The sequence below is a fragment of the Garra rufa genome, chromosome 14, assembly GCF_049309525.1.
Source record: "Garra rufa chromosome 14, GarRuf1.0, whole genome shotgun sequence".
In the NCBI taxonomy this organism is placed as follows: domain Eukaryota; kingdom Metazoa; phylum Chordata; class Actinopteri; order Cypriniformes; family Cyprinidae; genus Garra; species Garra rufa.
In genome coordinates, this window is record NC_133374.1 from 19,446,525 (window position 1) to 19,463,552 (window position 17,028).

Genomic DNA, 17,028 nt, shown 5'->3' on the forward strand with positions numbered 1-17,028 from the left:
TCAGTAGTTTCATTTTTCCACTGGATCCAAAATTGAACACATATATATCACATGCGAATTATGCAAATCCCTTTTTATTTAGAAGATATTTTAAATATTACTTCAGTTGTTTATTATTAGCCGGCTGAAATATTGACTCTGAATTAGTAAACACACAGTTTCACTGCAAAATTATTGTTGTAAAATATATTCATTATTAATTTTATTATTATTATTATTATTATTATTATTATTATTATTATTATTACAACAAACGTTTTTGAACAGTATGATTTAAAACTTTGAAAGTCTCTTCTGCTCATGAAACCTGCATTTCATTGATCCGAAGTACATCAAAACAGTACAATTTTGAAGTTTTTTATCTTAATATATATAATAAATTGCAATTTATTCCTGTGATTTCAAAGCTGAATTGTATGCATCATTACTCCAGTCATATGTCCCTTCAAAAATCATTCTAATATTCAGATTTGCTACTCAAAAAAACATGATTATTATTATGTTTGAGTATATATATCTATATATCTATCTATATATATATATATATATATATATATATATATATATATATATATATATATATATATATATATATATATACATACTTATGATCAATTCAAAGCATCCTTGCTAAATAAAAGTATTTCTATAAAAAGATTTTTATTGCAAATAAGTGCTGATCTTACTATTCATCAGAGAAGACTACACTTTTTTTTAAATATTAATAATAGTAGTAATAATAATAATAGTAATAATAATACATGTTTCTTGAACAGCAAATCAGCATATTAGAATGATTTCTGAAGGTCACAAAAAAAATTACATTTTAAAATATATTCAAATAGAAAGCAGTTATTTTAAATGGTAAAAATATTTCACAGCATTGCTGCTTTTTCTGTATTTTGGATTAAAAAAAATTCAGGCTTGAATGCAGAAAAGACTTCTTTACATTACAAACCTTACTGTTCAAAAAACATTTGGCTGGTAGTGTATGTTGAATACGTAAAAATAAAAGTAAATAAAATACAGGTAAATAGAGGTATTTTGTTTCAGACAGATGGAACAATTAAGAGGTTGGAGAAGCTCAATGGCACATCAAAAATGAAATCTGAGTGTCCGTCAGCTGAAGACACCTACAGCTTCTTTCTTAAATTGCAAGTTACGAAATCTCCATCAGTACTACATCTCCCATAATTCAACTTTGACACATGGGGGCGGGACATAGATGTAAGAAAACACTCACCCGAGATGCTCATTTGCTCAACCGCGCCTCACGATGATTGGGCGGGGATTCTCTTGTTTGGTTATTGTAAAAGCGAAAAAGTTACACAAGCGGCAGGATTTTGTAACGCATACATAAGCTACTTTTTAAATTGTTACCACTTGTAATTGAGCCACCAGTGTCTTCTTGCCTTTACACCGGCCAAAACAAACTGAGCGCTGAAACAAAAGCCTTGTTTTTTATATTAACAAAGATAGAATAATCGAGAAATTGCGAATTATACAAGGACTCCAACAACTGGGATGATATAATCGTATATGTTTGGATTCCAGAAAAAATGATATAAATTCAAGCAACCGGGATGACATTTTTGATGAAATAACAGATAAAACGCGTAACGGGTCTAGGTCTAGACGCGCGGGAGAGATTCGGGTTGTGACAAGAAGACAGAAGCGCGCCCTTAAAATATGGAGTTGAGTTCAGTGATTTTGACCACTGGATCTTCGGTGGGCTTCTTCAATTTAGTAAACTACGGAATCGGCAAACTTCCCATTCCCGAAGCAGCTCGGAGGAACACTTGGAAATGGAAAAACATCTCGACGTCTTTCGTACACAGCCTCCTGACTGGAGTGTGGTCCGTGCTTTGGTGAGTGTCAGAATTCCCCCACATGTGCATGGGGAATACATTCACTACACACCTATATATTCCTACACGCACCGTCTGTTTGATACCTTTATCAGATGCTTTATCCAACTGTAGGATCTTCTTAGCTATAACGGATGTAGTTTAACAGACACATAAGATGCACACAAACGACACGTTTACTCCAGTGGTTCATGTCACTTGAAGAACGCTTATGGTTTAAGTTAATGAACTAACTACCCACCATCTTTTAAAAATGTGCTGGTTTTTTTTTCATTTTAAACGCCATTCTCTGATTATCAAACGTCTGTGTTTGTAGTTTTTTCATACACCCCCAGATGGCTGAGGATTTGATAGAAACATACTCCGTTTTTTCTCACGCCTTGGTATCTGTATCAATCGGTGAGTATAAAGCATTATTATATTTAAAAAAAGTGTTTTACGCTGTTATTCACGTTGTTTATTCAGAGACATTAATGCCCGTGTGTTACAAACGCACTCTTCTGTCATGTGCAACAGTGCCCACTAAGTAATTGGATCTGGGTTATACTTGACAGGTGACTTTTACCTTACTGATAGATTGGTAAATCTCACAAATAGTTATATTTATCCCCAAAATGTAGGCTATTTTAAGACGATTTTTTTTTTGATAGTTAAAGAGGTCATGACATGATTTTTCTAATTATTTGTATATGTTCCTTAAGGTTTACTTATAATGTTATTAAAGATTTTTGCACAAAAAACAAATGTGGAAAAATGATTATTTTCAACCTTTATTCTGTCCCTCTGGACCAGTTTTAAGGGGCATGTCCTTAAAGGAACACTTTTTTTGGAAATACGCTCATTCTCCAACTCCCCCCGAGTTAATAAGTTGATTTTTACCGTTTTGAAATCAATTCAGCCGTTCTCCTGTTCTGGCGATATAACTTTTAGCATAGCTTAGCATAGATCATTGAATCCTATTAGACCAGTAGCATCACGTTCAAAAATGACCAACGAGTTTCCATATTTGTCCTATTTAAAACTTGACTCTTCTGTAGTTATATCGTGTACTAAGACCGGTGGAAATGCAAAGCTTCAATTTTCTAGGCTGATAAGATTAGGAACTACACTCCCATTCCGGCGTAATAGTCAAGAAAGTTTGCTGCTGTAATAAGGCTGAAGCAGGACCAGTAATACCGCAGCACATGTGCAAATGCTAAACTAGCTGGGAACTCATTTCTGATAATACTCCGCCTGCTTCAGCCATATTACGGCATCAAACTTCCTTGACTATTACGCCGGAATGGAAGTATAAGAGACCAGTGGCACGTCAACTTCAGCCTCTTTCACACAGCCATTCAGGAAAATACACGGATAATGTGTCCTACGATTTGTTCCGGAATTGCTTAATTAGGTTCATTCACAGTTGTTTTCCGGAATCTGTGCGTGCTTTACACACAACCCATAAAGACATGTGACATTTGGATGTGAGATGTAATGCGACGCGTACATTTACTAAACTGAAACTAACTTGATTTTCAGCGCTGATAGTGAGGGGCTGCCTGATCGCTGCTTCGTTCCACTTGCACGTATTTTTTCCGATGTGAAGAGTCGCAGGGTAAAGTGCATCATCACTACAACACTGCCTTAATGGCATTTGGTTCTGGCTTTTGTTCACACAGCGCTCGTTCCGTAATTTTCCGGAATCAGCGCGCATTGTGAAAGGGGCTTTACTAAAGCAACAGTTACGTAGCTTACTGCGTTCAGTGTTTGAAAAAGAAAAAAACATTAATGATCATTCTGAAATATCCTGTTGAGTATCACCAAGCCACAGCAGGCTAGACTCTGGGCTAGGCTACAGCATACATGACCGTAGTTACTTGTGGTTGGCTTGGATGTGCGTCACTTAGAAAACAACAGGCCAATCAGAAGAGAGGCTCATGAATATTAATTAGATGGGCCAAAATCGACCTGTTCTTGACAGAGCTCCTAAAAAAGGAGCTGTAAAAATATATTGAGATGGATTTTGGCACTTATACCGCAGATATATATTCTTAAGGACATCAACAACTCAAATAAACCTCCAGAAATGTGTACAATATGGGACCTTTAAAAAGGACAAATATCGAAACTCGTTGGTCATTTTTGAATGCGGTGCTGTATTGGTCTAACAGGATTCAATGATCTGTGCTAAGCTATGCTAAAAGTGATATCGCCAGAACAGGAGAACGACTGAATGGATTTCAAAACGGTAAAACTCAACTTATTAACTCTGGAGGGAGTTGGAGAATGAGCCTATTTCCTAAAAAAGTGGAGTGTTCCTTTAAAGGGTTCATCGGATGCCCATTTTCCACAAGTTCATATGATTCTTAAGGGTCTTACTGAAAAGTCTTTAATATACTTTGGTTAAAAATTCTCAATAGTAGTGTAAAAAAAACACCCTTTTACTTTGTCAAAATCAGCTCTGCAAAACATCAACTCATATTATTGTATGGCCCTTTAAATCCAAATGAGCTCTCCTCGTACCGCCCCTCTCTGCCTGAGACGTGGGCTGTATCTAAAAATCGTCCCCTATACCCTCATTCACTATTCCCTACATTAGTCCACTCTTTTTGAAGAGTCCCAACCCTCCATATTACCAGTGAAAAATTACTAGCCTTTTACAAATTTCTTAAAAATGTCTCATGCTGTATTATTACCAAATATTAGAGTCAAACTTTGTTAACTTGTTTTCTCTTAATTAGCACAGGTTTTGTGTGTCTTTTTGCAAGTAATCACATGCCTTATTTATCTGAATTTATTTGCCAGGATTATCCACAAATATGATAATAATGGGAAAACTTGTGCTTATTGAAAAAAAAAGTTGGCAAAAAGATTGAATCTAAAATTTGGAGATAGTAAGGCATAATGAACGATTTACAAGCAATTAAAAAAAAAAGCCGACTAGGTAAAGGATTTCAGCACAACACAAGTGTTAAATATACTATGAATAAATACTTTATAATTTAAATAATATATAGTTTTCTTTGCATTACAATAATTATTTTTTCTTGCATTGCAGTAATAAAACTGTGACAAGTAACTTACCGCAAATCATCCAGCATCATAGAAATCATCTGCATGTCGTTCCTCTTGGATTAATAGCTATTGTTTGTGTATTGTGCTATCGATTTGCATTGCTTTTAAAAGTTGCACAGTTGACTGCAGTGTTTATTTCAAGCAATAAGTAGATAATTCCCATTCAAAATGCCAAATACCAGAGATATTTTAAATACTTGAAAGAAACCCACATGCATTTGGCAGAAATCTTAACTATAGCTGCAGAATGAATGACTGGCTTTATGATCCGTCCCAGGCACGAGCGCTACCCCCAAGTCACATGATTTTTTATGAATGGGCCTTTACTAAGTTTTTATACTCTTTTGCAATTTCTAGCATTTTTTTTTAACAGAAAATGTGTTTCAGTACTGTTATCACTGTATAATATATGCCTATATAAAAGTTAACTGCAAGGTGCATGGGTTTGACATGCACATCCGCCAATTTATAACTCAACAGCTCTTAAAATTGTGGCTTTTCAAGGTCTTGCTTGGAAGTCTGCTCTTAACTTCTTTCTATTATGCCTCAGTACACAAAACATGAAGGACTAAGTACTTAGGTTAGTCTCAAACAGGATAAAATAATTTTCTTAATGAGTATTTATCTTTTTTTCAGTAAAATATCTATTCATCCTGAGATGTTAAGGCTTGTTTTCAAAAAAAGAAAACTGCTATTAGTGTAATGTGAACTAAACAAATGGAATCGGGAAACGAGCGTGTATATCGAAAATGCTAATTAATGAGCTTCATTTATTGAGGTTCATTTGCTGTTGATCTGCTCTAAAATGCAGTCTCCATGGAGACCCTCATATTGGGAGATGGATATAAATAGCTCTCTGGAACTGACATCTTGGTAACCAACACAATTGTTGTCATGGAATCTGTTGCTTGAAAAACCTGTTGAACAAATAGAGTGTTAATATGGATTTTTGTGTTTCAGGGTACTTTATATATGACCTCTTTGATATGGTTATGAACCAGAAGATTACTGATTCATGGGAGCTCCTTTTCCACCATGTAGTGGTGAGTAGACACAAAGCATGGTACATATAAAATATGATATAAATCATGAAACATGCCCAAATTAGAAGACTTTTTTTTTTTTTGACAATTAAGCACATTTTCATCCAAAATCAAATTTGTAATGAGTCCTGACGTTTGTCCTTTTTATTTTTTTCCCTTCTCATTAATATCAAAATTGGTTCTCATTACATTTTAATACTGTAATAAATATATAATGGTTTGTACCGATTTATTAAAGGTTCACAAATACTGCTTTAATTTCTAAGTACTTTATAATTTAAATAATACTGTTTAAGTCAAAAGTTTACATACATTTTGCAGAATACGCAAAATATTAATTATTTTATCAAAAAAAGAGGGATAATACAAAATGCATGGTATTTTTATTTAGTACTGGCCTGAATAAGATATTTCACATTTTACATAGACGTTTACATATAGTCCACAAGAGAAAATAATAGTTTTACATACACTTGATTCTTAATACTGTGTTGTTACCTGAATGATCCACAGCTGTGTTTTTTTTGTTTGTTTAGTGATAGTTGTTTATGAGTTCCTGGTTTAAACTGCCTGCTGTTCTTTAGAAAAATATTTCAGGTCCCATAATTTCTTTGGTTTTTCAGCATTTTAATCCTTTCCAACAACTGAAAGATTTTGAGATCCATCCTTTTAGACTGAGGACAACTGAGGGACTGAGGAACAATATGAAGATCTTTACATTTTTCTTATTTTGCCTAAAATATCATATATTTTTTTTAATAGCACCCCTCAGAAAAAGCAGTTCTTTAATAGTTGCATGTGAGTCTCTCAGTTGTCCTCAGTGTGAAAGATGGATCTCAAAATCATACAGGCATTGTTGGAAAGGGTTCAAATACACAAAATTGCAGAAAAACCAAAGAATTTGTGGTACGTGAATGATTTTTCTGAAGAACAGCAGGCAGTTTAACTGTTCAGGACAAACAAGAGACTCATGAACAACTAAATGACTAACTAAACAAAAAAAAAAAAAAACACAGCTGTGGATCATTCAGGTAACAACACAGTATTAAGAATCAAGGGGATGTAAACTTCTGAACAGGGTCATTTTTATAAATTCAACTATTACTTTCTCTTGTGGACTATATGTAAACGTCTGTTATGTGAAATATTTTATTCAGGTCAGTACTAAATAAAAAATAACACGCATTTTGAACGATCCCTCTTATTTTGGTAAAATAATTGACATTGTGCAGTTTCTGAAAGGTGCATGTAAACTTTTGACATCAACTTTAATTGCTTTCTGCATTACAGATATGAGAATTTGGATGATAGTAGCGCTTATTTTTTAGGAATACAAGATTGTAAAATAATAGGACAATAAATGCGTGGAATTAAAAGAAAGCCACTGGCTAGTTGTGAAGGAGGTTTTCACAGTAAACATGGTAACATCATTCCAAAAGCTGTTTTTGTATTACTCATCTGTCTGATACAACTACACAGACCTGATTCGGCACCTTTTCAGTGTGTTCAAACCCAACCTGTCTGACTACTTTTGTATTTGCCATGTTTGTGGTAAGACATATTTTTGGAAAAAGGTAAGGTGATGAGGTCAGCAGAGGTAACAAAGGTTAAACTGCTGTTGAATAGATTAGATATGTAATACAAACAAGTCAGTGGCAAGGCCTTTTGAACATAGCATTTGCATCAATCCCTGCTGGTGTATCCTGCTCTATTGAATGGACGAGGAAGGCGCTGTCCAAACGCTCGTGTCAAGTTCAGCAGGTTTTTTTGAGTTTGGTTTTTTTGGGGTTCTGTGGCGTCACCACTTGCTGATGTAGCCAGCTTCATTCTGTGGTTCTGTTGTTGCTGTTGTTCCCTCTTTTCTTTAGATCTCATTCAGTGAAGTGGCTGGAAAGAACATGCTGCCAGATTCCTAATGGCACTGTGAGAAACTGTCAGACCCTCTGGTCTCCACCCCATCCCGTTCTTCCCCACTGTTTACATCATGAGCCAAACTGTAATAATAAGGAAGCTTTGTTTTAGATGTGCACAGTTTGAACAGAATGCAACCTGTCAACAAATGAAGCCTTTTTTGTTGCTGGATCAGGTTGTACCGAACCTGAATGTCTGAATGTCCTGCCACGCCAAAAATGCCTTTATGATTTCATTTCCAACAATTCAAAATGTCTACTGGTGAAGTGTTTGCAAATGCAATTGCGGAGTATGTGGAAAGCCTGCTTTTTGGAAAGCTTTAGATCATGTGATCAAGATGAGCATGGGTGTATTGCTCCACCCTTTTCATGTAGTTTTCCATTCAGATTTAATGCACTAATTATACACACTACCATTCAAAATTTTAGAATATGTAAGATTTTTTTTAATGCTTTTAAGTCTCATATGCTCACCAAGGCACCTTTATTTGATCAAAATCTAAATTTTATCACAAGACACGAAGTACTGTGATGTAAGTTTAGTGACAGAGGTGAAATGTCCACTGAGTAGCGCTAAAATAGTGTCCGTTTTTTCCCCCTGGAACAGATAAACGCACATACATTTTATGTGAGGTTGGTTTTGTACAGTGCCTTGCAAAAGTATTCATACCCCTTCATTTTTTTCACTGTTTGTTTTGTTGCAGCATTATGTTAAACTGCTTTAAATTAGTTTTTCCCCACATCAATTTACACTCCATACACCATAATAACAAAAGCAAAAACCAGATTTGCAAATTTTACAAATTTATTAAAAATAAAACTCTGAAATAAGTACATTGCATAAGTATTCATACCCTTAACTCACTACATAGTTGAAGCACCTTTACAGCCTCAAGTCTTTTTTTGGGTATGATGTGACAAGCTTTGCACATCTGCATTTGGCAATTATCTGCCATTCTTTGCCTCACCTTTTCACCTCTCAAGCTCTGTCAGCTTGGATGGGGGCTGGCAGACATTTTCTAGAGTCCTAGTTGTTCCAATCGTCTTCCATTATGGATAATGGAGGTTACATGCTTCTGTGAACCTTCAATGCAGCAGATTTTTTTCTGAACTCTTCCCTAGATCATTGCCTTAACGCAAGTCTGTCACTGAGCTCTACAGGCAGTTATCTTGACCTAAGGACTTGGTTTTTGCTCTGATATGCATTTTCAGCTGTTAGACCTTTTCTGAGAGGTGTGTGCCTTTCTAAATCATACTCATTCAAATGAATTTGCCACAGTTTAACTCCACTCGAAGTGTAGTAACATCTAGAAGCAATATGAATGCTCCTGAGCTAAATTTCGAGTGTCCCAGAAAAGGGTATGAATATTTATGCAACGGGATCTTTTCAGTTTTTTATTTCTAATAAATTTGTTTAGTAAGTTGTTACAAACCTATTTTGAGCTTTGTCATTATGGTGTATGGAGTATACACTGATGTGGAAAAAAGTAATTTAAAGCAGTTTAACATAATGCTGCTACAAAACAAAATGTGAAAAAATGAAGGGGTATGAATACTTTTGCAAGGCACTGTATGTGTCACTGCAGTTCTGAGTTGAAAAGTCTATTGAGTGGCGCTATAACTCTGCTCTGTGACATTTTAAAATAACGTACCATCTGTGCTACACCTAAAACTACCCGAGAGTATGAGCAAAAGCGAATGTGACGTAAAAACGCAATCGCAAACATGCCGTTTTAGCTTGTTTTTTGATCCCTCATCTTCAAGCTTTTTTATCGTGAGTCATGTTTCTCACAGAATTTGTACCCAAGGATTATGCTTCCTAAGTCCAGTTCCATGCTGGCTGAGCTACCAAGCAAGCCTTTTACGTCCAGGAGCAAAATGTGGAGCTGTATTCGTAACTGTGTATGAAAATGCTAATAAGTGCTCTCTATTTTACCACTTCTAGTATTTATTTATTTTGGAAACTCCAGTGAAATGTACTCATTGGTACGTATTTCGCATCTTGGAAAAAAGTTCCTACAGGTATGTTTTCAACATTAGGTCAGGTAGGCGAAAACAGCACTATTGTGTAATATTACAATTCAAAACAATAATTTATTTCAGTATAAGTTTATTTTAACTTTTGAAAGGTAGTGCATATAAAAACAAGTCTGATTTGAGGTGATGTATGGAAACACTTGCATTTGTGGTGGAAAAACACTGATTGTGAGGCCCAGTATCACCCCAGTTGTGTCGTCATATACCAATATAGTAAGAAGCAACAGCTTAAAAATGGTTTGGTTGGTTCGTGGCTAGTACTGCTTGGCTGTCACTTTTGCGACTGCTAAAGTTTCCAGAGGTGGTTCTGTGGAAAGCATCACACTAACCCAATAACATTTTTGGCATTTTGACCGCAACAACCTTCCTTTAAATGTGTTTCTCAGAAATGGTGCTTCAGAGAATAAATGTCTCTCATCCCCTGTACATTTAGCACAATCAAGTTTGCTAATTAAAAGTCTGTGAGTCTCAGAGGAGGCTAAGATGATGATTTTGTATTTGTGCCCTGTGGAAATCAGTGGAAAAGTACAAAGCAATGGTGGAGTCGTGTTTTGGCTAGAGTCTGGCAAGGGTGATTGTTCATTCACATCAACACAGAAGCCTGTGGTGATTGTATTTGCTCACTGACAGATTTTACTCAATCGCCAAAGTGATGCAGTTGAGTGGTGCCGTGTCAGGAAACTCAATTACAGTTCCCTGCATTTTCTGTAGAACCTGATAATCCAGCTCTGCTTTGTTTAAACCTGCAGCTTTCCCTGACTGGTTCAAGTGTCTGTACTCTGGATAAAGCTGTCAGTAACAAGTCAATTGTAGTAAGCAAGCAGCCCACACGTACCTGACATTCTCAAGGAAATGTTTTGATGATGATTTCAGTATAACCTTTGAAAGTGAGGAATTTTTGTGCAAGAAAATAAACATCCCACTACATTTTCATGTAGCTTATTAGATGGGTACTATTAGGGGTGTAACGATACACCAAAGGCACGGTTCGGTTCACGGTTTTGGAGCCTCGGTTCGGTTTCTGTTTGCTGTGGGGTTAGAGTTGATATCATCTTAACAGCAATGCTAAGGAACAATAGATTCACTTAATAACAAGAACAACTAAACTTTTTCTTTATTAACTTTGCCAACCCATTTTAGTACAGTCAGGATACCTGAGTAAGTTAGTGAAAATTAGACATTCACTTGTTCGAGTGAAAAATGTACTTGTCCGGGGCAAAAAAAAAGCCTTTTTTGCTGTAAATTAATCCATTCTGAAGCAACAGTGTCATCACTACTCTATAAGGTCTTACTTTAATCTGAATATTTGTGATATTTGCCTTAAATTGATTTCTAGGACACTTTTTAACTTTATTTTCCTAACCTTACTAACTGTATGTCATCATTCACATCAATAAAATCGAACCACCAATAGGTGGCAGTAGTCACTGTCTTAATGAGCGAGTCACGGATTCAACCATAGATGGATTCAACCAGTTCGTTCACTGACTCGATTCATTAAAAAAAAAAAGCTAAATCATTCAGTACTGAAATACCGTTGTGTTGCTCGGAGATTCACGGAGAGGTTCTGCTGTTGCTTAGAACTATTTTCGTTTGCAAAAATGGTTAATGATGTGTCTAAAATGTAAGTCAGTTAATATTAACTACTAGTTTATTGAACTACTGTTGTATAAAATCAATGTCACTCACGTTTGCAATCGTAATGGTGCTTTCCTACCGCAGTATGTTTGTTCATGCTTGTTTCTTCGTGTATGCTGTTGAGCCTATTAGTGTTGATTTTCTGTGAGTCAGATAGCCTGCACGAGCTTGATACTTGATACTGTCCGTTTTCAGTCATTTTAAGTAATAAAATCAGAATTATGCTCACCAAAGTTTCGTTGCTGCGCTAGTTATTGTTTGTAATTGATGTTTTAATCAGGTTACTCGGGCAAGTAAAATCCCCTTTCACTTGCCCTTTCACAAAATCCACTTGTCCCGGACAAGCGTTAATGTCGTGCCCTGAGTAGTAACCGAGTGTGATCGCTCACTCAAGTCACATGACATGACATGCACTTGGAAAATACTAACTTTAGAATATAATATTCGGAACAAAATTTAGAACAAAAGCTCATCATTACTAATACAATTAAATCAAATGTGATAAAATAAAGATGTTTAAATTGGTTAAATTAGTTAGAGACAAGTGACGTCAACCTCAACAATGGGAAGCAGGGGGCGTGAGAGTACCGCGGTATGCCACGAGAGTTTCGCGATACGTATTGTGGTTGGTGTATCGCGATATTTCGGTTCGGATTGTAATATCGTTACACCCCTAATGGGTATGCAGTTATAATGCAACCAAAACAGTAGAGACAAATTTGTGACAAATTTTTCCATGTTTTTATTACTTTTAAAGTACCACCATAAAAGTGATAGTTCATCCAAAAATGAAAATTTACTCACCCACATACGGAAGCCTGATTCTGCCACTGAAAAAAAAAAAAAGTATTTTAGTTTATGTTGCAATTGTGACTTTATAACATGCAGTCTTTTTCCCCCTCATTTTTTTTTTTTATCTTTTTGTATATATTAGTTTAACTCTAGAGTTTATATCTCACAATTCTGTAATCTAACAATATAAACTCACATTTGCGATAAATGTAGAATTGTGATTTTGTATCTGTCACGTGGAGTCAAGAGGTCTGGGTCCAGATGCGGGTAAGAATAATTTTAATAAAGATATAACACAAAATAAACAAACAAAAGGCCAACACGGCACAAACTAAGAACTTAATCACAAAATAAACCAAAATCTAGAACATAAGCAAAGATCAGAGAATTCCGGAACACACATAACACGAGACAATGCAGACATAAAGCAGAATGAGCAGTGAAGGGTACTTATAGTCCTGATAGTGACCAGATGTGGGTGATTAGTGCTAATGACAAAGACAAGTGACAATCAAGGAGTGCAGTGCAGGAAAGCGTCCTCAGGTGGCTGAGGGAAACCCCACAGCCCCAATCATGACAGTACCCCCTCCCTACGGAACGGCTTCCAGACGTTCCCAAAGTCTGGAGGGAGGAGGTACGGAGGAAGGCAAGTTAGGGGGAGGGATGGCGGGCCAGGACCGTGCAGCGGGGTCCCGCAGGCATGCCTTGCCGCCAGCGGAGCCTCAGGCAAGGAGATAGCGAACGTCACAGCGTCAGGCACGGAGTTTGCGGACTTCGTCGCATCAGGCAGGGAAATAGCGGACGTCGCCGCGTCGGGCAGGGAGATAGCGGACGTCGCCGCCTCGGGCACGGAGATAGCAGACGTTGCCACCTCGGGCAGGCAGATAGCGGACGTCGCCGCCTCGGGCAGGCAGATAGTGGACGTTTCCGCCTCAGGCACGGAGATAGCGGATGTTGCCGCCTCAGGCACGGAGATAGCGGATGTTGCCACCTCAGGCGCGGAGATAGCGGATGTTGCCGCCTCAGGCACGGAGATAGCGGATGTTGTCGTCTCAGGCACGGAGATAGCGGATGTTGCCGCCTCAGGTACGGAGATAGCGGATGTTGCCGCCTCAGGCACGGAGATAGCGGATGTTGCCGCCTCAGGCACGGAGATAGCGGATGTTGTCGTCTCAGGTAGGGAGATAGCAGACGTTGCAGCCTCAGGCACGGAAATAGCGGATGTTGCCGCCTCAGGCACGGAGATAGCGGATGTTACCGCCTCAGGCACGGAGATAGCGGATGTTGTCGTCTCAGGCAGGGAGATAGCAGACGTTGCAGCCTCAGGCACGGGAATAGCGGACGTTGCAGCCTCCCCGCGAAAGATCGTCTCCGCCCCCGCCGCAAAGCAGGGACCCTTCCGTGCAGCCTCGGCGCTGGCCAAGCAGGCATAAATAAATTCAAACCGCTTGGCCGACGCCGCCTCGAAGGACATCCCGGCAGTGTCCGGAACAGAGCGGATGGACGCCGGCCCCAAACGTGCGTCCGCCGCCTCTTCAAAAAAAATCCTCCCCGCTGGACCCATCAGTGATGTCTGCATTCTGTCACGTGGAGTCAAGAGGTCTGGGTCCAGATGCGGGTAAGAATAATTTTAATAAAGATATAACACAAAATAAACAAACAAAAGGCCAACACGGCACAAACTAAGAACTTAATCACAAAATAAACCAAAATCTAGAACATAAGCAAAGATCAGAGAATTCCGGAACACACATAACACGAGACAATGCAGACATAAAGCAGAATGAGCAGTGAAGGGTACTTATAGTCCTGATAGTGACCAGATGTGGGTGATTAGTGCTAATGACAAAGACAAGTGACAATCAAGGAGTGCAGTGCAGGAAAGCGTCCTCAGGTGGCTGAGGGAAACCCCACAGCCCCAATCATGACAGTAACTCTGACTTTATAACTCAAAATTGTGGGTTTATATCACAAAATTCTGAGGAAAAAAAGTCAGAATTGTGAGTTTATATCTTGCAATTCTGACTTATTTTCTTGTAATTGCACGATTATATATCAATTCTGAGAAAAAAAGTCAGAATTATGAGATATAAACTCACATTTGCTAGTAAAAATTTAGAATTCTGACATTATAATTCGAAATGGCGAGTTTTTATCACACAATTCTGAGAAAAGAAGTCAGAATTGCAAGATAAAGACTCACATTTGTGAAAAAAGTGTAGAATTTTTTTCTCTCAATTCTTGACCTTTATAACTCGAAATTGCATATTTATCTCACACAAATTTGGAGAAAAAAAGCCTGATGTCATTTCTCAGAATTGCAAATTTATTTCTCAGAATTGTGAATTTAAATCTCGTAATTTTGACTTTATTTCTCAGAATTGAGATATAATCTCGCAATTCTGAGAAATAAATGTGCAATTCTGCGAATTTGTTTCGTAACTCGCAGTTGTGACTTTATAAGATGCAGTCTTTTAAAAATTTAAACAATTTGACTTTTTAACTCGCCATTGCGAGTTTATATCTCACAATTCTAAAAAAAAAAAAAAAAAAAAGAAGCTAGAGATAACGGTTTATAAAGTTTCAAATATGGATATTTTTTCTTTTTATGATGATTGGATGCACTTTCTTGGACTTCAAAATCTCAACACCCATTCACTGACATTATAAAGCTTGGAAAAGCCAGGAGATTTTCTAATACAACTCAGATTGTATTCGTCTGAAAGAAGAAACTCGTATACACCTAGAATGGCTTGAGAGTGAGTAAATCATGAGTTAATTTTCATTTTGGCTGAACTATTAATTTAAAAACCAAAAACATCCAGACAGAATATTTTTAAACATTTGTAAACATCTCCTAAGGATGAACATAAAATGATTATTTAATATGTACTACACTGTTTGGCTTAAGTAGCTGTTCCTGCTTTATTCAGGGATGTGATTTTTCCGAATTATTCCGGATTTTTCGACCTGAAAATGTGACCTATGTCACGTATTTGCGACCGTTCGCAAATGGCGGATGGCGAAGTATGATTGGTCAGATCACCTGTCAATCAAGCTCCCTGCTGCGCAGTGTAAGTTACCTCAGTCCCTCTCGCGCTACAGTGGTATCATGGCAAGAACATCGCCGGATCGGATGATCTGGGTATGTATTATTGCTTGTGTCTATATATAACCTATAAGTTACTAATTTGACTTTGTTGTCGATTGATTAGATGATCGATTTTGAGTGATTTTCCACTATGGCAGGATGTTTAAGCTGCATTAACATTAACTTACTTGTATTTGCTAGCTATTAGGGATGCTCATTTCGGTTAATTTTCCCAACCGACAACCGCAAATCATTATCCGATTATTAACCGTTAACTGATAAGATGGTAAGTTAACACTTTTCAATAAGGTTCATTCAGCGCTGCCGCTCCCACGCACCTCACGCACTGCGCGTAGGGTACCGAGTGCTGAGGGGGCACCAAAAATAGTCTAATGAAAAATAAATAATTATATTTTAATTATTATATTAAATATATAGCTCACTGAATCTGATGGCCGCAAAAAGTTTCTCCCGGAATCTAGAGCGAGGGAGTGAGTGCGAGAGCGCGTAGCGCGTGCATGACAGAGGGAGAGAGAGAGAGAGAGAGAGAGAGCGCAAGAGACCGCGCGTGTGTGCCTCATGAAGCACATGTAAGACAAACTCTACACTATCCTGCTTTTTACATGGTTACCTACAAAATAAATCAATAATTTGACAAAATATTGATTTTAAAAGGAGTTTATTTATTTAAAAACGTTTTGATCGGCGTGGGGGGGGGGGGGGGTTGTCTTAGTATATTTTCCTGCTTTTTTGTCCTTAGCCAATCACATGCCTGATTATTAGTTATTAGCAAATGATAACGGAGAGTGCATACATCGACAGTAGGTCGAAGGTTAACAGCAAGCTTTGTTCTGTAGGAAGGGAAATGGAAAGCATAAGAGGCAGGGGAGGAATGAGAGGGAAGGAATGTGTACGAGCGAGGAAACCACTTTTGGCTCCAGAGCTCTGTAATGTATTTGTGGCTGGATGCCTCCTCCTCTTGCAGCATGCATTCAGCATTTTCCAGACAGAAGCAAAGACATCTGGTCCACATATGTTCATACTCCAGGACCCTTATAGACGAGATCCCCTTGAAATTTTCTCTCTAACCTGTAGAGCCTCTCAGCCTCTCTCTGATAAAGACTTACTCCAGTGACATGCTGTCTGAGCCAAAACAACCCACTTGTAAATAAGATCTCAGTCGCCCTAGCAACCAAAAAATAGAAACACCTTTTATATTCTGAGAACTTCCTGTTTATTTTTTGAATGGAACTTCCTTGTAGTATGAAGTAGCTTCATCCAATTGGTTTATTTGGTTTCAATGTGGGGGAAAATGTGATTTTCACCATGATTTGAGTAACGATAGTACACGCAGGAATGGCGCCAACCTAAAAACGCTTTCAAATAGTCATTGTGACGGGTACTGAGATTACGGCCTGAAGGCAAACAGTCCTGTTCAATTCAGAGCATTTCAATGCCTCAAGTCTGAGTTCGTCAAAGTGGATCTGGAGCACCGCCACGGTACGTGTCTGGTTGCCACGGAAACTGTGTTGTGCATGGGTGTATGAATGATTCTACGCATGGCTCGCGAATGACGAATGCTGGTTTTGTTT

At 37.7% G+C, this 17,028-nt stretch overlaps 1 protein-coding gene across 1 annotated transcript in view; it reads left to right on the forward strand.

Annotated features, from left to right (window-relative positions):
• Positions 1–1,341: 1,341 nt before the first annotated feature.
• tlcd2 (TLC domain containing 2) overlaps positions 1,342–17,028 on the forward strand; it is a 31,432-nt gene continuing 15,745 nt past the window's right edge. Inside the window, exons 1-3 of the mRNA XM_073818018.1 lie at positions 1,342–1,868; positions 2,185–2,267; positions 5,886–5,968. Of these exons, the coding sequence (XP_073674119.1) occupies positions 1,690–1,868; positions 2,185–2,267; positions 5,886–5,968 (345 nt within the window). The 5' untranslated portion in view covers positions 1,342–1,689. The remainder of the gene's footprint in view (positions 1,869–2,184; positions 2,268–5,885; positions 5,969–17,028) is intronic.